A 25852-nucleotide genomic window follows, 5' to 3' on the forward strand; every position below is an offset into this window, starting at 1 on the left:
CAGCACTTGCATTATTTTGGCCCCATAAATGGCTCCCTGAGGCTTTCAAAAGCCCGTGAAAAACAAACACAAATACAAATAAATGCTAATACTGGAAACGTAAATACTAAAACCTGCCCATGTCCCTGGAGGAAACAACTCACAGAGTCCTGACTGCCCTAAAAACAAACAGCAACAATAAAAAAGATGGGAAAGAAGATGAAGGAGCAGGAACATCTGCTGAAGCCATGAGGAGAAAGTCACTTCAGGGGAGCTGGGAACAGCCCTGTGTGCGCTTGTGACGGTGACAGTAACGGGCACCGCTGGCATCACCCAGGGTCCCCGCGTCACTGGGATTTTCAGGGCACACGCGCTTTCCGCCGTGGTGACAATAAAATCCTCGCATGAGGAGCAGTGGCCATTGGGAGCGGGGGGAAGGTGGCCCGGCCGGGGTCCCCAGCCCTGCTGGGGGGTGGCTGTCCCCCTCCCATGGCCCCGCAGTGTCCCAGGGGCTGCGGAAACACCGATGCTGTGTGGAGAGCGACGGGACATTAAAGATGTTGCAACACAAACGCCGGCTGCTCTCTGCTCGGCGTCCCACGGCACGGACATGGCTGCACGAGGAATGGAAAACGAAACCTCCCACAAAATACTTCTGATAATATTCCCAACCGCCACGCTGCAGCCCGATGGTCCTGTCCCTTGTTCTGCTGGCTGAGTCACTGCTGTCCCCGAGCTGGCTGCCAAAGTGGAGAGGAGGAGGAAGAAGAGGAAGAAGAGGAGGAGGAAAAAGAGGAGGAGGGAGAAGAGGAGGAAGGAGAGGAGGAGGAAGGAGAGGAGGAGGAAGAAGAGGAAGAAGAGGAGGAGGAAAAAGAGGAGGAGGGAGAAGAGGAGGAAGGAGAGGAGGAGGAAGGAGAGGAGGAGGAAGAAGAGGAGGAGGAGGAGGAAGAAGAGGAAGAAGAGGAGGAGGAAAAAGAGGAGGAGGAAGAGGAGGAGGAAGGAGAAGAGGAGGAAGAAGAGGAGGAGGAGGAAGAAGAGGAAGAAGAGGAAGAGGAAAAAGAGGAGGAGGAAGAGGAGGAGGAAGGAGAGGAGGAGGAAGGAGAAGAGGAGGAAGAAGAGGAGGAGGAGGAGGAAGAAGAGGAAGAAGAGGAGGAGGAAGAAGAGGAAGAAGAGGAGGAGGAAGAAGAAGAAGAGGAAGAAGAGGAAGAAGAGGAGGAGGAAGAGGAGGAGGAAGAGGAGGAAGAAGAGGAGGAAGAAGAAGAGGAGGAAGAAGAGGAGGAAGAAGAGGAGCAGGAAGAAGAGGAGAAGGAAGAAGAGGAGGAGGAAAAAGAGGAGGAGAAAGAAGAGGAGCAGGAAGAAGAGGAGCAGGAAGAAGAGGAGAAGGAAAAAGAGGAGGAGCAGCAGCTGCTCTGGGGACAGCCCGGGCTCCTCTGCTCCGGGCCAGCGGTGCCGTCCCCCGTCCAGCCAGGTGGCTGCACCCTCAAATTCCAGAAAGCTCCAGGAACTGTCAAAGGACCCCATCAAATCCAGACCAGCACAAAGCCCTGCCAAGCTTCAATGTGAAACCATTTTATAGGGTGCATTAATTCAGTGCCTGAAAAAAAAAAATCTATATAGCCCTCTTTTGCCCGGAACACTCATAAATTATGCTGCCTTTCTTATGCGTGCTCTCTCTGTAGTGGTCCACTTGAAGCCGTGGTATCTCCTTTATGTCTACTCAAAAATCTCATCTCCAGTGCATTATTTCTTCTAATGGTTTTTCCTTTCTCTCTGTTTGCTTTCCCCCGTTCAGCACAGTTTCAAAATATCCTCCCAAATCATTTGCTGGAAGGGCTGACCCTGTCCTCGTACCTACCGGGGGCTGCCCGGGCTGTGCGCAGCCGGGATAAATGATACAATGACAGCAGCCTGATGTGTCAGGGCAGCGGGGAAGCGGCAGCAACTCTGAATACAAGAATTATTCTTCATCATCTCAAACTGTCACAACACATTACCCTCAAAGCCGCAGCTCGCTGAAGGAGTGACCCTGGACTGAATGGGAGAGTGCTTGGGGAAAGAACTAATTGTAGCCTCTTTTCACACGTCAGTCACTTTTCACAGCACCAAGCCTTTCAAGCTCAACTAATGTCAAGTTCCCTTTTCCTTTTGCTGGGCTGAGTATTTCTGATTTTTAAGGATGGCATTTTTAAAGGAACAAGGTCCCTGGTGAGGGATGAGGCCGGGGAGGGGAGGAACCGTCGGAGTGAGCACGCATCAGAAAGTCCATCAGACGCCCGAGGACTCGTTAGGAATTAGACAATTAACAAGTAGGAATGCAGGAAGTGGGGTAATGGCCAGCAGGGCTCGAATCTCCTCGATTTCACTTCTGTCATTCACAGCGATTGTTTTGGGGAGCTTTCCGGGCTCTGCCGTGCACCGAGGGGGCTGCGAGCGCGGGAACCTACTCGGCCCCCTCCCCAAAATGAAGAAGCAAGACGGGCATTTCCCAGCAGCGGGACCAGAAACAAGGTGCTGCTCCCTAAAACCACCTCTCCCCAGCCTCGTGCTACAAGGCCCAAATTAGAGCTTCACTTTAAAACCAAAGAGAATTCCCTTGGTTTGGGGGAGAAGCGAGAAGAGTCCCGGCGGACATTGCTCTCAGAACAGCAGGCAAACGAAGGGCCCTTCATACCTTCTTGTCTTTAACCAAAATCCTAAACTATTCTGCACCAAGGACTATTTTTCTACCCTTACATTCACACGATGCCTATCATGGGGAACTCGCAGAGCTGACTGCGGCTTCTGAGTGTTACTTATTAACCGTAATGAATAATAATTATGTAGCTTCTGCCATCTGGATTCTCATTCAAAAGGATCCTATATAAAGCGAACACTAAAAGGCAATTTGTATTAACACAAAAGAAGTCTCGAGGATCTCTTAAACTGTTTGTAATTTACACACCGCTCCCCAGTGAATGGGTTAGTTAAACATTTGTATTCTCCCGATTGCTGCCGAAGCGAGCGGGACGTGAGGAGCTCGCACCGGCCCCCGCCGCGCGGCTTCCGCTCCCCGGTACGCCGACACGCACTTTTACACGTCAGCTCTCCGTCTTGCAGTGTTTAGACAACATCCCAAACTCAGCTGGACGCTCCTGGCTCTATTTCTGCATGAACATTTACTAAGAACATCAGAACCGGTCCCCACGGGAGCCGGCGCCGCTGCCCGGGCAGCGCAGGGCGCAACCCGAGGCTCAAAACCCGGTGTGTGTCGTAAAATGAACAAATACCGCCCCGAACACAAGGCCTTGGAAATGGCATCACTGCTACGGCACTTGTAGGTGTTTCTTAGGTATCTCCCTTCTTTTTATTAAATGCAATTATGCTAACGAGGGAGCTCTAATTAGAATCCATTCCCGTCACATGTGGCTGCTCCGAGGCGAGGACCCGCAGAGCTGGCTCCAACCCCACACAGGGACACCGCGCCCCGGGGAACCTGTGCTTTTGGGTATTTGGATAAGCAAAAATCACTAATATTACATCATAACCAAACGGAAGTGCCAAATACTCACCAAAGCTCTTAATTTTCCGAGATCCTTTTGATTTGAGGTGGTTGAAACGTAGTTTTATGTCGCTCCTTTCCAAAGGGAGCACAGACAGAAAGTCGGTTCCCAGCTTTATATATTCCTATAACGTTTACAAGTAGCTATGATTATGATCACGTTTAAAAGTCAATTAGAACTTGTGCTCTGCTCCAGCAGAAGCCACAAACCCGTGTGGGTTCTCCCTGTGCCCGGGTAAGCAGCACAGGGACTGATTCCCTGCCATGTTTTGGGTGGCTGTAACAGACCTGCTCCCAAGACACGTTTCTTTCTCCTTTTTTTAAATGAAAAAGGAGATTTTAAACTCCATTCAACAGAGAAAATGTAACACGTATGGCATCTGAACACTGAAAATCAATCCCTGTATTAAAGCAGGTTCATCCCGCTGCGGTCTCAAAGATGCTGAGACACCGCGGAAGCACCTACATTAAATTTGCAAAGTAAAAAAGACCGGCAAACGCTGCCTGAACAACTTCTCTGAAATCAGAACTCGGTGGCCTATGTAAAATATTAGTTACTGTCAAAGTGTCTTACGGTAACTCTAAGGCTGAATCCTCATAGAGTTGGTTAATGCCGTGCACTCGGAGATGGAACCTGGCACGTCGGAAAAAAGGCGGCAGGATCTAGCGAGGGGATGAGGAGGTACAGGAGGAGGGAGATAACCAGGGGAACGGAGACTGAGCCTTCTGAACATCAGAGCCCCCCCGAGACCGCAAGTCTCATTTCTACTGCCTTATTTCAATGTGAAGATGCCAAACAACTAACACTTAGGAAACAGGGAGGACGTCTGCGTTTACTTCAGGCACGAAGAGGTGGTTGAGATACGAATAAGACATTTTCATGCTTGAATTACTAGAGAATTTTGTCTACCAAAAAAGCAAAGCAAGAAGCTTGTTTTTACCTTTAAAAAGAGAACCCAAAAGGCTCCGTACGACTCGAGCCCACGGAACAGGAGACCCAGGACTTTGGCATCCTGCCCGACTTGACTCTGAGCGTTTTATGGAAGGTTAAAAGTGCACCAGATAAAGCACCAGCATTTAGAGGGAAAATATTCTTCACGATAGGCACTTTCACAATTACCGCAGTGCTTTTAAAAAATAACCTCAAGTTTCCTAGAGCTGTATATTTTTTTGCAAAAAGGTTTAGGATGTTTTCCGACATAAATGGCACTTCAAAAGGATGAGTTACTGATTTTAGTCAGCATGCGAAATTTCAAAAGCTACAACAGTCAAATGCTTACAGAAAACAATTTCTGTAAACCACTGACATCATGGAAGGCCATGACTCCTTGTGCAAGGTTTCTTGAAGAGTTTTTTAAATGAATATGCAGATATGGTTGGGTTTAAAGGCATTTCCACCTACCCCATCTTGCAGGTTTCAATATGTTGCTACCATAAATCCTATCACGTACCTTATACATTATACACACTTCCCTGTGCAAGCCAGTCTGTATACAAGCTTTTTAATGTATTTGCACAGAATTATCTTGTATCTTCAGTTACGCAAGCAGCACATCTGTGTATATCAGACCAAAAGCATTTGCAGAGAAAACACTGTATTAAAATTCCTGGGTTTGGTCTCTCATTCCCAGGGTTATGGGAGTGCCCCGGATTGCTCAACAGTGACCCCTCCGTCAGCCGCCGACTCCACAAAGGGAAATACAAACTAAATAGAATCTGCATGTTCACGACAGCTACCAGCTCTGTGTCCTACCCCTCTGGACGTTTGGATCTTGCTCAGAAGTTTCGGAGGCGATACCACGCTTCTATCCAGAGCAGGTCTGGACCCAAGGTCTGGATCTAAGTGTTCCCCCTAAGTGATGAGCTGGAGTGCTTGGGGAGTGCTGGGGTCCCTCCTGCTGCCCCGGGCTCAGCCGAACAGCCCCAGCAAAAGAGCTGGGTAAGAAAACGTTGCCTGAAGGTCAAAAATACAAATCCAGCAACGATTTCAGGGTCTGGGCAGCCAACACGCTGAACGGGGGATTTCAGCCATGGTTGACCTTCTAAATCTCAGCAGTTTCTTTCACGTCTGGTGACGCTACCTCAGTTATTTGGCCTCAATAATCCTCAGGGAGGAAGACGAGGCAGCCCTGGAGTAGGACAGCTGAGCTCGGAAGGTGCATCTTGCACACGTGCACTATGTGTTCCTGACACAAACGTATTGCCAAGCTCATTTTGAAAGTATAGTATTACAAAGCAAAGTAATTCTGGCACAACTTCTAGCACTTCTGAGACAAAGTGGCCTTTCGGGCCGGTGAGGAAAAGCTACCGAGAGGCTCTGGGCTGTCTCCCCAGATTGATGCCGAGGAGGATGCGAGACCGGACTGGAATTTGGGTTCGATTCAAAGGAAAAGTTAAAGGTTTGGGGGGGAGCAGATCCTCAGCTGGTCCAAATCAGAGGAGTTTGGGGGAAGCTCATGAAATGATGTCACCACAGACTCAGCCTCGTCTGCTCATCTAAACGGTTCAAGGCTCCCAGAGCTGAAAAGTTCAGGTGGGAATCCAAGGAGCAGAAGCCTCCTCCTTTCATTTCCCCAGCGCTGGTTTTAGCGTCGCTGAGAAACTCCAAACCCATCCAAATAATCCTGGTTCCAAATGCAACTTATTTGGCCTATTTAGCCAGTTATTTTACAGATTATGTTGACATTGCTGCTGCAAGCAGACCAATTTTCTAAACACAGACCTAATTTTACGAAGCACTCAAAGCTCGCAGTAATACTCTTAAAATCACGTCCCTACCTAGACCGAGTATTAACCGAGCCTGGAAAAACAACAGGCCAACCTTGTGGGCTCGCTCTCCTGCAGGATTGCTTGAGGCTCTTAATACACTCTGTCTTATTTATATAGCTCCAAATTCTGATGTGAGACATAAATACGAGAGAGCCTCGATAAAAATGACATCGGAAGCTTAATTTGGCCCGTCGCTAATGGAGACGTTCAGCACAGCAGTTCGCATGCGTTCTCAGGAAACCAGAAAGCAGCTGAAAGAAAGTCAGCTGGACGTTTTCACTTGTTAAAAGGCATATTTTAAAAACTATTCCAAGTATTGATTCCAATATACTTTGCCCCTTTAGTTCCAGTCTTATAAGCACTGTCAGACGTGCGAATGAGCTGCAGCCCGTGGACGGGTGCGTGGCAAAGGGAACTCTGGTGTGAAACCTCAAAGACCTGATGGCACACCAAGGCATTCCCCTGGCCACAACCCACACAAAAGGCCATTTAAATCATCTCAAGCTGTGCCCATTCTGCCTTGTGCTTGGGCATCTGGCGGTGAAGTTAATATAACTACCTGCTCTTCATGTTGGGTTCCTTTCCCTCACATTTTGATGGGTGATCGGGCGCATTTCCAAAAGATAAACCAAAGAGACAACACAATACCAGCAGGATATAATAGCAGAGTGCAGGGAACGGGGCTCCTGATCCTGCCGGCACCTTCCTAACCATGGCCTTCCCAGAACAAAATGTTTGGGAAGGGTTGGAGAAGCGATCCTGACCCTTTGTCTTTCACAACAGCACCAGCTTTTGATGTAAACACAGGGTTCATGAGTTGGGCAGATACTGAGAAAGTCGCTGACCACGGAAATAACAAATAAATACCAAAACTAAATAAAAAAGACGGTATTTTAGCTGTGGGGGTCCTCTTGGAAAACACGATAGAATGCCTCTCATAGGAAAAGGCAGTAAACAGTTTATGTCCTAACAGCCATTTGACAGGGTGGGTGGCTTCCCGGCATGTCAGAAGGTGACACGGCAGCCACCAGCACCAGGCCCTCCCAAAATCTGGAGCTTTCCACAGCAGCAAATGGCTCCTTAAAAACTCACCCCCTTACCACCTATTTCTGTCTGCATGGAAAGCTAATTCCTTTCTCCCGGGGTGCGGGACGGGGTGCTGGGACGGGACACGTCCCGGAGACACCGCGGAGAATCCCAACCATGTCTGAGGAACACGGAGCGAGGATGAAAAGCCAGATACTGCAACAAAAGCAGCGCGGCCTCGTCCGAAGCGACAGGAATGAAACGCAGAACGTACACAACAGAAGTGAGGAAAAAGCTGTTTCCATTTTTCAGAAGTGTTGTTATTTTCCTAAACTAGCTCCCTATCACAAGCATGTAATTACCGGTGATGCCATCTAGGAGGGCACCAGCAGGAACACAGGGAAAAGCAGCCTGCCTGTTATCTTTTTGTCTTTATGTTTTGCTTCAACATCTTTTTAATTAATGGTGAACACACAGCACTATTTTGACAGAAAGAATATGCCCTTAGCGGCTTCAAGCACTTGGTGAACCTCTGCAGGGGTTCTGAACACCCTCCCGTTCTTCTGGGGCAGCGGCATAGATGGTTTCTCCATTTGCAAAGTGCTGCCAACAGATTGGCCATTTTTCTTAGGTTTTTCTTCTTTTTTTGTCAGCCGATTGTGCACACAACATCGAGCAACAATAAACAGAGGAGGACAAAAACCGCTGCAGCTTGAGAAGTAAGCTCAGGATATGATTCCTCCTCACCGGATGCCTGGAAGATGTCACTGAAATTCTCTCTCCCTTAGTGCAACCCGCGTGGAGCCAATATGAACTCCCAGCAAAGTGCTTAAAAACCCATTATTTATAATAACTGTTAAATGATGAGACATTGTTTACCCAGATCGCAAGATAAATTCTCACTTACAGAATGCTTGCCTGACCGTTCTGAACGTCATCTGGTTTTTATTTAAATGCAAAATGTAATTAGGCTCCCAATAACACAGCAGAAGAATTCAATAAGATAGGGCTTTTCACTTACAGTTTAATATTAACATTTTCCCATAAATGTTAATGAATAAAAGTCTACTGTTTTATGTATTATCCATGGTGGGGAGACAGCAGGCTAGGAATGGAAGAAAAGCTGATCTTTTCATACCACAAATTACAATATATACCTCAAGGAGAACGAACCGTTCCCGGCATTGCTGGGGACTCAGGGAATCCAGGGATTCTTCTCCATCAGGAAGATCCTTCCCCAGCCAAAACTCCCTGTGTTTTGCTTGGTTTTGCTTTTCCCCTTGCCCTCTGTCCCCGACCATCTCCACCAGACACACTACGAGCACCAGCGAGTGAACCACACCACCATTCGGCAAGGATACGGCCCCAAGCCCTGATACCCGTAGACTCCACCATGGACAGCAAGGCTAGATTATCAGAAACATCAGGTTACTATTTGTCTGATATTCTCTTCGAGAAACGCACGGGGGTGATGAGAGATGATAGCAGGGCTGCAAACTGCAGTACCACGATGGGAAATGATACGGCACCCAAACGGGTGGGAGACGACCCCTGGAGCTGGTGGAGGTGGCGCTTTGGGGATCCATCCAAGGCTCCTGATGCCGAAGCGCGAGGAGCAGGTCCCGCGGTGGACGAGCTGAGAGTACCAGGAGCTGCATGGCCAGGGGGTTGGTTCACACTGGAACATTTCCATTGCTTTACCTTTTGACCTTCCATTTCTTGCTGAGGGTTTTGCTGTGTAAACGCCTATTTTGCTGTTTGGTGACTCGTCGTACCTCTCTAATAAGAAGGGTCCATTTAACAGTTTGACTGCTTAACAATTTATTGCATAAATGAGTTTCCATTCTCCAGCCTCTTCTCCCTGGTGAGGGCAATGCGTAGTTTATAAGAGCTTTGCAACGACTTGGGCCATCACCCTTTCGCAACCCAGGGAGCGGTGAACACCCTCGCCATCAGCACGATGTTATTGCTCTGCACGGGCAGGAATGGCAGCCGGCAAATTGGCTGCACATCATTATAAGATAACAAAAGGCTCAAACTTCCACAGAGTCGATGCAAGATGCGCAGGAGACCTGCACTAGAGGGCAAGCAGAGATGGGAGCAGCGTGTCAGCCGAACGAAGCCCAACAGCAGGACCCGGGCTGGCGGCACGTGGTGCCCTGTGCTGCCGTTTGTCCTTACCCTGCGGGTCCCAGGAGTCCCGTAAGGCTGTCCGGGCATTTCAGGGTGTTCCGGCCTCCCCGGTGCTCTGGTGGCAAAGCTGGAGCTGAGACTGAGGGGCACAAAGGCAGCGGTAAAGCTGAGCGGGGACTCGCGCCTTCCCCCAGCCAAGCCGGGCTTTAGGAGCGAGCGCCAGCCAAAGCTGCACACACCTAAAATCACTCCTGTAAAATACCGAAAGGCTCCCTGGGGATGCCGGGCTGGGGAGGAGGGAGAGGAACTGTCTTGTCTTTATTCTGCCACCACCTCAGCAGCTGCAACAAGTTTTGGCTCACAAAACAGCTGTAAAAATACCAGTCCTGGTTCAAATGCTGGGAGGCGAGGGCTCTTATACTTACTAAGAGAGATATGCTTGCCTTAAGTCATATCCTACATAAAAATACCACGCAAAGGCTCCTAAAAGGAATAACAAGGTAATTATAGAAAACTAGGGATGGAAAAATCCTGCAGTCTCCAAGTCTCCTGCGCCCTGGTCAGTGTGGGACCGCTCGGTGTGGGGCAGGCTTCAGAACTCAGCCTTTTAAATGGAAGATTTAATAAACACTGAGAAACATTTCTAAATATTTAGAAAACCCAAAATAACAGATTTCCAAGCCAAGCTGCACAAACAGAAAATGAATTTAGAAAACTGCTAAAAATCAACAGCTTTTGCATGCACCAAATTACATTTCTTTGAGTAGCAAGCATCACCTCGTGGGCATGATGCTGCAAGCAGAGCTGTGAGGATGCTCAGCCCTCTACAGAATCAGGCCTGAACGAATACCTGCTGTGGCTTTCCGCTTGTTCCCCTTGAAATCAATAGCAGAAGCCTCAGGGATGCAAAAAGTTTAACGCTTTAAGAGAAACTCAGCAAAAGAGTTGAATGTGAGCAAAGCCAAGTTAGACAGAGGGCAGCTTTACACTCTCCTGTGAAATACTGGAGCATTGCACTAGGAAAATTAATTCGCTTAATCACTAGGAAGAAAACCCACAAAGCAAAGCAAAGCAAAACAAACCCCAACGCAACAACAAATCTCTAAGGAGAAAGGGAATTGTTTCTCTGTTAACTACTTTGAGCCAAAACACTGGAAGAAAAACGTCCAGTTCCAATAATGTCATAACCTGATTACAGCCTGCACAAAAGAGCTGAAACACTTGCAGAACAATGAGTAAGAAATTAAGTTTTAAATTGAGTGCTGGCCTTATCTTGTGTCACTTCTTTATATTCTAGTGGAAAGGACACCGCTGAGCTCATTTCATATCCAGCAGCGCAAGATGCCTGGATGCAGACATCATTTAGTCATCTCCTATATGTTTCTCCCCATCTCTTTCTCCAGGAGGAATGACAAATCTAGAAATGTGACTGCACTTTGTTTTATTATGGTATTGATTTTTCTGCAAAGGGAGAGTGCATTTATCCCCCAGGTCTGTCTGCTGGCAAGAAAGGGTTAACAAAATGTTTATCACAAAGCTGGCTTCAGAGTTGAAAGTAATGTGATCAGTAATGAATTTTGTGTTACATTAGGTTGTATAAATGGACAGACAAGCGCAGACAACAAGTGGCCAGGAGTCGGGGCTAATCTAATGATGTAAAAATAGAGACAGCACCAATTATACTTGGGGCCAGCTCAGAGCTCCTGCAGGGACTGCAAATGAATAGGTACAAATCAAATTACTGACTAATAGACGCACTACAAGAGAGGGCAGTCAATGCTAAATACATTAGGGCCTTGTGACCTCTCTGCTCTGAACAGCAGAATCCTAAATTTGACTTAAAAAAAAAATCAAAGAAACTCTTGTTCGTTTAAGGGGAGAAATAGAACAATGTCATTTGTGAAATGATTTGAGACACTGAGATATTTTTCGTTTTGCTCCCCTACAACCGCGTTGTGTAGGTAAGTGAACCTTTGCGAGCTGACACAGGGTTTGCTTTTACAACAAGGAGAAATATTGTTTGCGCAAAAGTTAAGACCTGATAGCAATACAGTTATGTTACATACCAAAACATTTCAAAGCCATGTGCCTCTTTGCGGTGATGTTTTTTACTGCTACTTCACCGGCTGTGTCTGTATCAAAAATAAAATATTTCTTAAAAAAATGATCGAAGAATAAGAGAAAGAAAAGGAATCTCCCCACACCACAATTGATAATAAGAAAATGCAGTTGATCAACTTGTTATCAAATGGCAGAAAATCAGCGTTGTCTTATAGGATCAGTGCTCCCTTTAGACATATAATCAGATTTCTTTTCTTACAAACAGCGATAAACCTGAACTCACACCAGAACCATTTGCGGTATCAGCATTCACCCCCCCAACCCTTACCCCTTAAATAATGGACAACCTGGAAGAAATTCCACTATACCCCCGGGGGCTGGTGGCGAGGGGGATCTGGAGACTGGGGAATGGTTGGGAGGTGACAATGGCCTTGGTGGCACTGCCGGGGCCGCGGGACCGGACTGCTCTGGGGGGACAAACCCATGCTGAAGCCCCTGATGTCCCACCCAGGGCAGCTGCGCCGTTGTTGCGCGTTGTACTTGAGAAATAACTCATAAAACCACGTTAAAATGTGTGCAATGCAAATGCTGCTCGTCTTCTCCAGCGCTTTCAAAAATGAGCCCTGAGTTTTCGTTCCTTTTAGAAGAGTCTCACCCAAATAAACCTTTTGTAGGAAGAACTGCACTGAGCTCTTAGGCTTATTTGAGGGGGGTAATTTAATCTCTGACCCTGGGATGAATATTCTGAATGTTCAAAGGCTGCTTTTAGCATCAATGTTATTTGATAGGCCCGTGTGTTTGCTGCCCACGCTGATTTTGCGTTGAACCTATGCAGAAATCTCTTTGCAGAAACACTCAGCAGGGGGAAAATCGATTGCTGTGTGTTCCTGGGTTCCTACATCCCACATCCAAGTCAGGATTAAGACCAGCTGAGGACAAGGAGAGGAAAAGTTGTCTTGGAAAACTGAAAGGAAGAGAAAGGAAAGAAGCAAGGAAGGGATGGAGAGGTGCTGAGCTGAGCTCTGACTCTATGCAGGGCTAATCCTATTCCTGAAACTAAACGTACAGGTCCATCTGTGTGCAGGTGGCTGCTCCTCTGTGCACACAGCCTGTGACCACAGGCGGCTTCTCTTCTTGGAGAACCCCAGGACTGATGCTTCTCGCATGGGACCGGGGGCAGCAGCTCGCTCTCCTCCCTCCGGTGCACCGGGAAACCTGCGACTTCCCTTCTCCAGACCACAAATCTCACATCAAGATCTCAAAAACATCCTCCTGCAAAGCTCAAGGGTGTTAAGACCCGAGTTAGGCTCAGGTTGGTGCAACCAGACGGCTTCGGCTGGGGACCAGGATCCTGAGTAAGGCTCAGGTTGGTGCAACCAGGCTTCAGCTGGGGACCAGCATCCCAACAGCATCGTGGGATTCGTTATGGGCTATTCCCTAACAGCACATCTAATTAGCTCCACTTACTTACATCCCATTAATCAGGTTAAAGAGTTTGCTTCAACATAGGAGCTTCCTTCATCGCATTATGAGTTTGTTCATGGAATTTGGAAGGAATCCAGACGGTTTCTTGCGCAGGCCCGGCGCAGGGCGCTCTGCGGCGTTTGCGCCTCCCCGCTGTGCCACCACTGGCTTTCTGCGGGTGTAGCTCACACACTGGGAGTTTTGGAGGAAAATCAGCCATAAATAGTTTTGTTTTGTTTTTAAACTGGAATTTTATAATGGGCTTTAAACACCTTGCTTTAAATTCTTCAAACCTTGCGGGTTGTATTGACCATGGCACTTGCATCCTTCCCTGTCCAGACCTATAGCACTAGTTCTAAGATGCCAAATTCAGGGGGTGCTCTGCAGATTGTAATATGGGCTCTCACTGCAAGTTTGCATGTGTTCCTGAGGCAGGACAGGCAGAGAAAAAAGCTACTTCGCTCCATAAACTGCAGTGTAAACTGAGCCATCATAGGGTACCGGATTTCATGCTGAATTTATTAAAAAGAACAGGCTTAAATGCCCACAAAAAGCAATTTCACTCTTGTATGTCCACAGAACAGTTCTGCCACTTGTAAAACGTTGCAGCAACGTGGGTTTGGGTATGCTTGGTCAAAATATATTAGGTACAAATATAAGTTCAACATCGAGGCAGCCAAACAAGTTATAAGAGAGAAGACGCAGCAAACGGGCACGGATGGGAACCGCACACGGCAAACACAGCAAGCGCCGTCCCGCATCTCCAGAGCTGCCCGGCAGAACACCCAGCGGCAGCAGCGCCTCTGTCACTAAAGAAAGTGACAAAATGACCTGAGTAGCGATGAACACTTACTTATTTTATATATGGACAATTCTCTCTTGGAAGCCGGTTGTGTTAGTCTCCTGAAGAAGAGCTCTACCCTTCTGTCCCTGTGCTACGCGCTTTAGATGAATAAACCCGAGCAGACATAGAGAACGGGTTTTGATTTGGTAAAGCATGTGCAAGTTGAGCCTGAAGCTGTGCTGAGATTTATCATCCAGGCAAAGCTTTCACCCAGGTCAAGGGAGGGAGAAGCTGCGATGAACCCAGCGCTGGGAAGATCTGTCCTGGTGCTGCAGATGCGGAGCTGCATCACTCCAGAAAACACCCTGTCGCTCAGCCTGGCGAAGGCTTGGTCCCCTATTATAAACTGATTTTCAATATTATGCCTAGAGACGACCAAACTGCATTTGAAAGCTTACAAAATGTACTTGTTAAAGGAACGCATCCATCAGAGGATTTACTGATTACAGTATTTTTGGAGGGAAGGATTTCTAGCCTGGTCTGGCAATTTCTGCATGTCCACTTTGAGTGGAACACGGTCAGAGAGATCTGTCTCCTGGAAGCAGTTTCATAAATCACAATACTAGCTGCTTCTTTTCTTCTTAATGGTTTGAGAACGCAATGTGAAGCTCCAGCACATACTCAGAAACTATACTGCAAATGTAAATATTGTAGCTGCTTGAAAACAAAGCTTTACAAGCAAAAGAGGTCACTGACCACTAATATTTTGTGAGTAGAACTTATTTTTGACAGAAACTGAAACAGCAAAAAGATCTTTTTGCATCTTTGCCAATTTACGCCTTCTTTGGAATTAAATGTGTATCTAGGCTGACAGCTTATGTACAGCAGACTCCACTTAAGACAGACATGGGTCGTCTGGATAATTGGATAACAAGGAGAAAAGCTGGTTTCCCAATCAAGTCAACTAGTTGGATGACTGGAGTTATCATTTAGGTCACAAGGAAAGCAGAGTTTTTGGGGGGTCATTTTCCAGATCTGGTTCTTCTCCCATCCACTGTCCAACAGCCCTTGGCAACCAGTCAGAGATGGAGAAGACCTGTCAGGCCATTTAACTCCCCTTCCTTACGAATGCTGGATTATTCCTCATGTTTTTAGCATCCTCCAGTTTGATGTTTCCTGTATAACCAACCTTTGGGTCATTTCTGCCTCTGCCGTGACCACTGAACCTGTGAGGCGTTGCTGACCCTGATTTGCAGCACAATGGGGTGGGTAAGAAACAAAGACACTGGGAATATCTCCTCCCCAAAGTGGTCTGTGTGCCGTGAGCACGCGTTCCCCCCACTACCGCACCGTATCAGCCCTGATTACTAAATAAATCTACGTGTCAGCTATGTCCTAACAGTTAAGGCATTAAAAGAATCTATTTATCTCTTGCCATTAAGTGCATGTCAGGACCAGTTGAGCACTTGATAAAGTCTCACTGTCCACCCCATTGCCCATTTTGTCTTTGTCCACGCAGTGGACCCGAGCACCGCGCATGCACGTATCGTCACATTCAGAGTTAGAAATGTTCATTAGTTCGTGTTGCAATTCAAACAAGACTTTGCAAGTTTCATTAAATCCCCGTAAAATGTATTTAAGGACTGCGGAGAATCCAAGGAGCGCAAGCAGCAGCTCAAGGCACACATAACATAAAGGCATGCATAAGTTAAAATAGGTCATTTTAGGATTATTAGAAGGAGGTTTATAACTTCCAAAATTTTGGGTCTACTGCAGAAACATAAACCCCATCTTTGGAACCAGTACCAATATATAAATCAACTCACAACAAGCAAATTGATGGTATCCTTCGCTGAACTCTTTGCTATCATTTCATTGAGGTGAGCGGGCAGAAGAGAATCCGAGCAAGAGCTGGGCTAGAAAACTGAACGTTATTCAAAGATAACTCAGCTCAGCCTGGTTTTGTTAAGATGTCCGTGGTTTGGGGGAAGTCAAAACTATCCTACTTATTACGAGCCAACAAAGACACCTCTTTCCTTTGAAGCAGGGGTAATGTACCTCCAAATTTATCTCGCCACGCTCATTTATTAACCAGCAGACAGACGCCAGCACTTTACCGTGCTCCCCAGCCTGACAAATGGCTGCGGGCAGCCCCGCGCCGTGAACTCCCCAGGCAAGAGCAGTTTTCCAGGTATCCTCCGAGCAGGAGAGGACTTTTTATGGCCATCTGGTAAGAGGAACAGCTCAAGAGCTGTTAGGGGCTGGAAGTGGAAAGGGCAGGGGAGTTCACAGCCTTATCACCAGGTTCTCTCTGCTGCACTGAGTCACCACATGCCCAAACCCCGAGAATAAAGCGTGTTAGTGATAGAGAGAATCCCACGACAGGCAGGAAAACACAGAGTAAAATGACAGAGAGAGGAAGGCAGTGGGATGGGGTGAGTTAATACTCATGCTGCTCACTGTTGCTGCTTACATTTGCTGCTTTGAGATGGCATCTGTCTTACACTCACTCTGAAGATTTATGTGTCTGGAGCAAAAGCAGGGAGAAATCTCTTTGGATGAATTTTAGCTCAGTGATAGCACCTCTATAAACAGTTCCTTTCTGTCTTTACACCTGCAGTACCGTGAGCCTAACCTTAGGGCAAAGCAGTTGGCACTCACTGCTATCAGCTGGGTTGGGTGAAGATGGAAGGAAAATAAAGACTGCTGGCTCTGACAAAGTTCTCGGTTTAGAATATAATACAATGTCAAGTCCCCAGAGCAGTCAGCCACATTAACCTGGCACACCGGCCTTTAGGTATTCCCCTCACCTTTCCGCTAATGAAGGGGATACCATCCCAAAGTTCACTCTATGGGTCAACAAGGGTTGAAACAGGTGCCTTTGTCCATTTTCACAGCCTGTTTTTCCACCTTCACAGCCCTTCACAGACATGAGCCGATTAAGCTCCACACCAGCGATGTGAGGCATCTCCATCCTCACCGCAGTGATGGAGCACTGGAGTCACGGGCACCTTCAGAGCCTCATCCAAGGCAACAAGCTGGTGAGAATTTGCACCAGATCTGTAACTGAGACCCATACTTAGCGTTCAACCAGCTCCTTCTGCTAATACCAAATCTCAAACTGTCTTGTGACTCCACCTTTCTCAAGTCATATGAAAGATGGTTTGAAAGGTGACAAGCTGGGCTATGAAGGGGGTTTCTGCACCACTCAGCAGCTTGGTTATTGCTATTTGTACCTACAGACAAGGGCTTAAAGGTGCAGCTGGAGCAGAGCAGGGAGAGCCCAGGGCAGCACGGACCCCTTGGCAACACGTGAGGGCAACAGCTCCTGCTCTCCACAGCCTCGTGGGATGGCCGTGGCTTGGCACATCCACACGTTTCTGCTGGAGCTTGTCCCCTTTCTCCTTCCCAGGCGAGCTGCCAGCAGAGTGACAAGCGAGCTGGCAGCTGAGGTTTGAAGCCACCGTTACTGTCAGCTGCTGGTCACAACACAAATGGCACAAAGACGGGCCTAGTCCTTTTACTAGAGGGCGTTTTTTACAACAAGTCGAAATTAATGGAGATAATAAAACCACAATAACTGTGCTTTAACATTTCTGAGCATCTCCTACCGCTGGGCCCCTTCTGAGCAGCATAATCTCTGACGTGCCATTCCATTTACTTAAACAGATGAGATAATTTATCAATATAATGGACGCTGATGAAGATGGATTAATGTGGATTACAGAACCAGCGCTTCGCAGTGGCTCTATCCAGGACACAGAATGAGGATGTGTGTGATTATGACATTGTTCGGGCAAGGGCAGCGATCTGCACTGAGCCTCGGGTGCTCCCGAGCTGGCCGGGCAGGGACGAGAGTCCTCGTCACAGCTACACGGTGAGAAAGCTCCAAGCACCACTATCTTCAGGTTACCTTAGGCCCCTCAGATTATGTTTATGCGATCTAGAAATATTTTCTTCTTATGTGGGGCTTATCTCGCGCTATGTAAGAAGTCAGCTAGTCAGAGGGGTAGCGTGCAGAGGAAAGGAAAAGCAAAACTTAAAAGAACAAAACAAAATAAAAAAAAAATAAATAAAAATCACCATTGGGTGAGATGTACGTGATCTCTGATCACACCTCTTCTTTGTACCTGTTCCTGAGCCCACTATGTCCCTGCTGGGAGACTCGCACATCGCGTCGGCCAGGCGCTCCCGCAGGCCCTCCTCGCTGGGCTCCATGGACGACATGTGGCGGAGGCCGAAGTTCTCGGGCCAGCTCCCGCACACCTCCAGCAAGGTCACGCTCCGGTCGAAGGCACCTTCAACAAACAAACGGGACACGTTTGGGACCAAACTGCTTCCAAACATATCGTTTATTGCATTGGAAAGAAAAGAAAGCTTTGCGGTTTGAGGTCCTGGAAAGGTAATTTTAGAGTGTTAGTGGGAATGGTGGTGTTGGTAGCACAGCGGCAGCAAGCAGAGCCATAAGTACCGAACGGCTTTGACCGAGCAGTTGTAAGCAAAAACATTAAATTAAAAATACAGACCCAATTCTGGTCTCACATTAGCGAGAGTCAGTAAATCAGCATAATGGCACTGATGGAAATGACAACAGAATCAGGAACCATAATGTTAAAAAACTGGATGTGTGTTACTAACTACACGTTAAACAACTAGAAATTACGCTTCAAGTTGATTTGTCTTTCCCTGGGCTGCTGTTGAGCACTTTTTTCCCCCTCTCATCTTGGACAATAGAAAAAGTCATTTCATCTTTGCTAATGGGCACAAATTGGAGCTAATATCCCTTTCTTGCTCTCGAGCAGAGAAGTGCACCAGCGCGGCAGACGGACGGGGGAAGGACGACTTGCTCTCAGCCTTGTGTTTGAAGCACAAGGGAAAAGTGAGCCCCTCCTGCAGTCCGGGATATCTGTGCATTTTCTCAGTCCCTGCGCTGCGAAATTTTAGGTCAAGCACGAGCTCACAGAGGCTCTTCCAGCAGCAGCGCCTTCCCGAAGACGCCGGCTATTGCGACGGAGCGCACGTACCTCCAAAAGATACTTAAAATAATTCCTTAACTTGCGGCTATTACCTCATTCGCAACAGCGTAGGATGTTCTGCTGAATGCAAAGATTAGATTCTGAACTCAAGATCACTTCAAAGTACAAATTAAAATTATTCTACTTTATTATAGAGCAAGTCTTCTGCTCAGGCTTACTTAAATCATTCCCCCTCGGAACAAGATTACAGTTATGCTTTGTTGCTTCAAGCACATACCATTTACTCAACTATTCAGTAACTGAATATACAGCATTTATTGTGCCTGGTTTCTGCCAGCCTAGCGAGGGGAAAAAATGCAAATGCCAATGTTTCTCAAAGTTAAAAGTACATGAAACACGTCCTTGTTATCAGGCCTTTGGTTTTCCCCTTTGATCAGCCGTCAGAAACTATCTACACTTGTGGTCTGTGACTGTACAGCTTCACCGCACACCCCCCGCCACTGACAGGTGGTAATAGAAAGGGTGAGAGACCAAGCCCCGCGGCAGGCGTCCCTTCCTCTGATAACGGCCAAAGTACCGGGTGATAACCGTTCGTAAACACTCGGCCGGCCGGTTAATCCATACATCAGCAAAGAGGGGCAGATAATTTTGAACTCTAATGGCACGGACTAAAGCACCGGGGCTGGCATGCAGGGATTTATATGGGCTGCAACGGTGACTCCTGGCTCCTGAATTTCATCGGCGCGCACGGCTTTGATTTATCTCCTCGCCTGGCTGCGGAGTAGATTCCTGGCACTAGAAAACCATCAACGCTAAAATGGACCTCTACAAAATGGGACCGTGGCTCTTATGTGATGCACGCACTTGAACTCTGGATGAATCCCAGTTTAAACCGAGAGGAGGAATGACCAAATATTTCAACTTCTAATGGGTCTTCGGATTTATAAGGTTACTCCAGCCTGCTAATTTGTTTTAAAGCAAGGGTTCTTGAAGCTTGTTTGAGAAAACGCAGTGAGGAGGCAAAGTAACTTTGATGATGTTTAAGTCTCTGCAGCATTTCCCTATTGTCCGCTATCCGAATTGCAGAGGGAAAAGCAACATTTGGTCTTCTTGTGAGGCTTCTTTTTTCAAGTCATCCCTCTGTGGTTTCATCAGATCCCGAGACCCACACACCCTCCAAGACCCCAGTACTGCAGGTTTTTTTGGATAGGGCTGCTCATGTACCAGGGAGTTACCGGGGGGGGTTGTTAAACTCGCATCCCAAAACCCCAGGGTGGCTGTGGGGCGATGATGAAGCTCCCGCAGGTTTGCAAGGTTGTGCCAGAGATGAGAAATCTCTTCTCCGCTAGTGCCTGCCCTTATTCTGAAAGTGAGAAATGGGAGCATTTCTGCTCCTATAAGCAGACATATGAATAATAAGGCAAATGGCTTTTGAAGCTCTGCCAAGACGCCTGCGTATGTGTACAGGGAGAAACTTCATAAAGCGCCGGGCTCTGGCTCCTGAGATACTTGAGTGAGAGCAAAGGAGACAAGTGCAGCGTTACCTCCGCAATCAGGGCCAAGAGCTGCCAAAACTTCTTAGCAGCAACGTGTGAGGTTGCAAGTGTTAATGCAAATGCAGGTTGGAGGGATTAACTGCACAGAAAGTTTTCTCGTAAAAAAAAAAAGCTCTAGTTTTATCTTTCCTCCCTTTTCACTCCTTCGCCGCGGTTGGAGCGCACGGCTGGCAATGGGACTCATGTCCAGGCATCCTGCTGTGATTCACCGCCCTGCCTGGGGGTGACGAACTGGGGGACAGAGCTCTGTGTCCCATCACCTGCTCTGTGCTGCTGTGGAGTCCACAAATTCCTCCTTATTTCAATCTACGCATTGATAAAATCGGTTCCACGTAAAGCTCAACGCACAGATGTGTGACCGAGGTTGCTCGCGGTGTGATGGTAGAAGATGGGACTTTGCTTGAACAGGTGGGTCCTTTCCCACCATAAACCCCTGGCTCTGTCTCTCTTTGACATGGAAGAAAACTATTTCAGGATCAACAAGACCGATTATCACGGACCTTCCCGTTCTTCTTGCTGTTGCATCACCAGACAGTAGTAAAATATCTTTTTCAAGGTAGAATTAAGTCTTGGGTATTTTTACACCTTGGAAAATTCCTTTGTGAAGTGCATCAAATGGCAGATGAGCTGGGCCCTCCCCAGGAGCCTTTGGGTGCTTTGTACGTCGTTACCGACGGCACCCGAGCTAATGGCATTAGACGTACACTGATAGCAGCTCCCCGTATCTCTGTTATTTATTAAATTGTAATCTCTTCCTGGCTGCCTTGCTCTCCCCTTTTCAATCCCAGTATCTCAGCTGATAAGGTATCGAATTCCCCATCGTCGGCCAGAGAGAAGTTTACAAATAAACCTCCGCAGAGTGTCCTGCTGTCAAAATCCCCCGAACCCACAGCCAGAGTGTAACCGCAGGACCGAGGTGGCCGAGAAAGCTCCCGCTGATTCAGAGGATTAAACCGAAGGGTGGAGAGAAGGCGCCTTCGCCCCGGCCTGTACCGCCACACCGCTGAAACCGTGTCGGTATTTCACCCATCGCGCGGTGATTTCAAGCCAGCAGAACAGCTCCTTCCCCCCGTATTTACTGACGATGAACCTGGGTGGAAATTCAGACCATCGGCCTCCTTTGTGTGATGCCCGAGCACCATCCCAGATCCCCTGCACTGCAAATGAAAACCAACCCCAAATCAAACCAAACGGAATGAGCAGAAAGTTTGGCTTGAACGCCGAGGTCGGAAGTGCTTTGTTTTGCAGTTGCAGCGTGTTCAGTTGTACACTGCCCCAAACACTCCACGCTAATTCTGCTCCGCAGACACAATTTTCCCATTAAAACTTCAATTTTCTCCTGATACCCATCTCCCACTTCTGTCCTTCCAGTGGCATTTGCTGCCCAACGAGAACCGCCCTTTACTCACGCGGAATCAGGCCCCTCGTCTTTCTGCTTAACATTTCTCATGGTGTTTTATTAATGGCAAAAGCTTCTGTTATTACTCATACCAAATTACCTTACTTAGAAGCACAGGATTTGTCTTTTGCATCGCAATTGTTTCACGGTTTTTAATATAAAAGGAAAATAAATTCTACAGAAAGGGGGAAAAAAAAATCCCAAACCTTGGAAACATCCTTTAATTTCACAGTTAGTCCTACCAACAAACGACCGAGAAAACCAGAGCGGCTTCTTTTCTTCTCTGAAACCTCTAGTAGTAAAAAGTATTTTTACAAAATATTTTAATGCTTCTACTGTGTTATTTTTCTAAGTCAAAATAGCTAAGCTAAATCTTTCACCATAGCCCTTTAATTCGAAAGCCAGGGGAAATTTTTTTCATTAAACCTCTGGACGGCTTTGTTTAAAATATGAAATCAAGTAGCTCCATTTCCTGTCTTCTAAGGAACAGTAAATCAAAAAGAGCGAGTTCTCCAAAAATACAGTAATGGTTCTATTAAAGAGCTTGACAGTTTTGAGCCTCACCTTGCATATTGCAACATACGTGTGAGCAAAAATAACGGAGTAAATAGGAGAGGAAATGACCCGCCAAATTTAACCGATAAAAGATGCATCCTTCTGGTGAACGGGATGGGGTGCGACCCCCGGGGACCACAGACCCTGGGGTGCGACTTCAATGGTCTCGGAGGGAGAGGAGAGGCTGCCAGGCTGCCCATCACCAACCTCCAGATTTTCTGGCCGCTTCGGAAGCCGGAGGAGACTTTGAAGTGAGTCCCGTCCCGCTGGGCCCCGGACACGCTGGTAACCGCAGCCCGAGCGTGACGGAGCTGCCCAGAAATCCTCAGCCGGGAGCGAGAACCCCATGGAAATTCCTTCCCCAAAGCGGTGAGTCAAATTGTAACATACCCCTTTTAAATATTAATGGTTGAACTTTCCTACGGGCTTTGCCAGCTCGCTCCCGTGCCATGAGTTTGTTGCTCCGGGGGGAATGCTGCAGAGCTCTCGGGGCTGGAACGGGACCTATGCAAACGCCTTATGGAAGCGGCATCTCCCCGACCTGCCCCGTATCTGAATTTGGAACACGTGCCTGTGCTGCCGATCCCCCGCACAGCACGTGGACGTCCGCTTATGTCTGATGGGATTTGCGACAGCTCACCTCTGCGTACGGCCGCTAAATCAAGGTGTGAACGCTCATTATTGCCTTTGGAAACGGCGGCAGGAGCCGCAGCCTTTGCGAGCGACTCTTTCCCTGTCATCTTCCCTCCCACGGAGTTTCTTTTTTTCCAGAATCGCTCACAGTTCTGCTATAAACAGGACATTACTCACCAGCTCTGTATCCTGTGAGTGCATTTAATTAATGGAGACTTCAGCCGGGGTGCCCGGGCCCACAGGCAACGAACACTTTCAAATCCCTTTGAACTTTCGGCGAAGCGAGGCTGAGAGGTCCCTGTGTCCCTCCTCAGCGCTATGGGCTTGTAAACAAAAATACTGTTTATTCCTTTGTCGTTATTTCTAACCGAGTTTTAAGCAAACAGGAGGAGCGGGGTGGCCCTGGGAGCCCTGTGGCCAGCGGCTCGGCGGGGACGGAGGCCGATGGGCAGGGAGGAGGTCGCCACCATCACCCACGTCAGATGCGGCAGTGGCCGCGCCGTCCCGCTGCCTGGCTCGGGATGACGGCCAAGGCCACCAATGGACACGTTAAGGATGTCGGCGGTGCCCAACGATCTCACCATCCTCCTCCTCCCCACCGCTGTCTCCTCCGGCCCCGCACAAGGGGTTAACCACGGGCTCAGGAGAAGCGTTTGGGACGATTAGGAACGCAGCCAGCGCTCGCAGCCATCGTGAAGGCTTTCAAATGTAGAGCTAGGCTGCAATTTTCAGAGCTGGAGCAGCGAGATATTTTTATAAATACATAAATCTTTTCAAGGAAAAACAAATATAGAGGAAAGAATGTAAACATTATTGTAAAATGCATAATAAAAGGTCTGTTGTTTGTTAATTTTGCTCCTTATTATCCAGTCTATCTGCACCACCGATGTTGAAACATGTGCCTTTTTTTTTTTTTTAAACTCCCGTATTCATTTAAAAATAGTTTCCTGCATGTTATATGAATAAGCAAAACCTAAGGTCCTAAATCCAGGAGAACTTTGAAGTATGAAACCCATGGTCTATGGGAACTATGTTTTCATTAATCAAAGTAGATGTTTCTAAAGCCATCAGATTTATCATGACTGGATTTCATATGTGAAACCCAATATACACACAGACATACACTGCTTGTCCTTTTGGATTAGTTCTGACCTTTTACTCTCCTTTCTGAAGGATCTGCCTTTCCTCAGCGCGGGCTGCCCTGTTTTACCGCGGCATCAGCCAAAGGAGCCTTGACAAAGTACGGTTTCAACTCTCCGCTCTCTGCGCCCGAGTACGAGCCTGGGTTAAGGTCAAAACATAAATGATTAAGTGTATTTATTAAACCCTGCCTTTCCCTTGAATGCTCCCTGTGACTGCTATTTGCCATCCGAACTGCGGTTTCGCGCCAGCCCGCTGGTAATGCACCTGGCCACCAAACGAGGGACCCGAGCGTCACCGCGGCCCCGACGCCGAGCCCCGGGCTGGCAAAAGCTGAATGACACCCCCCAGAACCCCCCGAGCATCGCCGAGGGCTCCAACAGCCCCGGCCGAGCCCTGGGGTTAGCAAGAAGACACGGGAGAGAGACGGGATGGTTTAAAAAGCAGAGGCAGGATGTGCCATCCATCCAGAGCAGGACTCAAAACGATGAAATGCAAGAAAATCCGCGTGCGGTGTCACTGGGGAAATTTATGCCGTTGTTTTGCGGTACCAGGACTTTGTCGTCTTGCTTTGAAGAGTAATGAAGGGGCTGGGGCGAGCGGGCTCTGCTGCGGGCACTGGGGGAAGGCGCAGCCATTTACAGCCCAAGCGATGCAGCACATTGGAAAATAACTGTATTTGTACTCTTCTTGCAATACTGGATGCAATTTATTTAGCTGTTTAAAAGCAAAAAGAAATGGAAACTACAGTATAACTGGATGCTGTTATAATTTTAAAAACAAACCACCCCCTCATAATAAAATTAATTTCCAAGAAAAAATATGTTTCCCCCCCTTGCATAGTAAGATTCTTGTGTATTTTAACTCTTTGCTGGATCAGAAGGCCTGGAAAAAATCAGCAATGCTGTGATCAACCCCAAACCCCCTTAGAGATTAATGTTTCTTTACATTTAATCCTGACATAAAGCGGAGTGTCCGAAGAACAGAGGTGTCCGAAGAACAGAGGTGTGTGAAGAACAGAGGTGTGTGAAGAACAGAGGTGTGTGAAGAACAGAGGTGTCTGCACAAGCCGGGTGGGTGCGCGACACCAGGAACTTCACCTGACGTTCTTTCAACCTCTAGGTCTGGAAATTTCATTAAAAAAGGATTCGCGAAAGATCTTCAGCACTTTTTAGTTTGTGCAAGGTTGGAAATGTTTTCCTGTGGTATTCGCATACTTATAATTCTCAGTCCTGGTTAAAATTAGAAAACCCAGTAACTTTTTTTTTCCCCTTGCAGAGTTTCCCACTCTCTGAAGATCTACGACTCGGTTAAGCTTGCAATAAGATGATTATTGAGATTTTCAACAATGCCTAGGAAATTTAAACACACAGCAAATTCCATTAAATCTCAGCGGAGACTTTTTTAGATGAGCCTTTATTTTGCTTTCCTCCTCATCTGAAGAAAAGCTGTGATTTTACGACGCTGAAGCCTTTGTATCGGGCTTCAGCGGGAAAAGCTGCGTAAGATGCAGGGAAAGATACATCTGGTATTTCTGTGACACTAAATAATGATGGTTATTGAAATGCCAAGCCATTTCTGGGCTCTTTGGAGAGGTTTGCAGGCATTCCCTGCCTTAGCGAGCTCACTGTGCCAGGTAGAAATCTGCCAATTCCACTGGAGAGCCTTCAATAATATATTACTTCCCTTAAGAAAACAGCAAGATTTATCTTGCTTATTATCAATCTCACGGCATGTGCAAATGCACATATATATATATACACACACACGTACAAAGGACACATAATGGATTATAAAAGGCTCGTATTTACCCACAAGTAAGGAAAGATCTGACAACTC

At 47.4% G+C, this 25852-nt stretch overlaps 1 protein-coding gene across 13 annotated transcripts in view; it reads right to left on the reverse strand.

Moving 5' to 3' along the window:
- BCAS3 (BCAS3 microtubule associated cell migration factor) overlaps nt 1-25852 on the reverse strand; it is a 285403-nt gene that overhangs the window by 4076 nt on the left and 255475 nt on the right. For 2 of the 13 annotated variants that reach the window (XM_071816953.1, XM_071816952.1), the window contains 4 exons: nt 17885-18052; nt 11512-11577; nt 9494-9584; nt 8235-9389 (listed from right to left, as the gene is read on the reverse strand). The exons of 1 other annotated variant lie outside the window; for it this stretch is intronic. In XM_071816953.1, coding sequence (XP_071673054.1) covers nt 9224-9389; nt 9494-9584; nt 11512-11577; nt 17885-18052 — 491 coding nt within the window. In that variant the 3' untranslated portion in view covers nt 8235-9223. Of the gene's footprint in view, nt 1-8234; nt 10050-11511; nt 11578-17837; nt 18053-25852 lie in introns of those variants that run through there. 10 more of the 13 variants (XM_065852773.2, XM_065852775.2, XM_065852777.2 and 7 more) reach the window with 8 other exon arrangements.

The sequence above is a fragment of the Patagioenas fasciata genome, chromosome 19, assembly GCF_037038585.1.
Source record: "Patagioenas fasciata isolate bPatFas1 chromosome 19, bPatFas1.hap1, whole genome shotgun sequence".
Lineage (NCBI taxonomy): Eukaryota > Metazoa > Chordata > Aves > Columbiformes > Columbidae > Patagioenas > Patagioenas fasciata.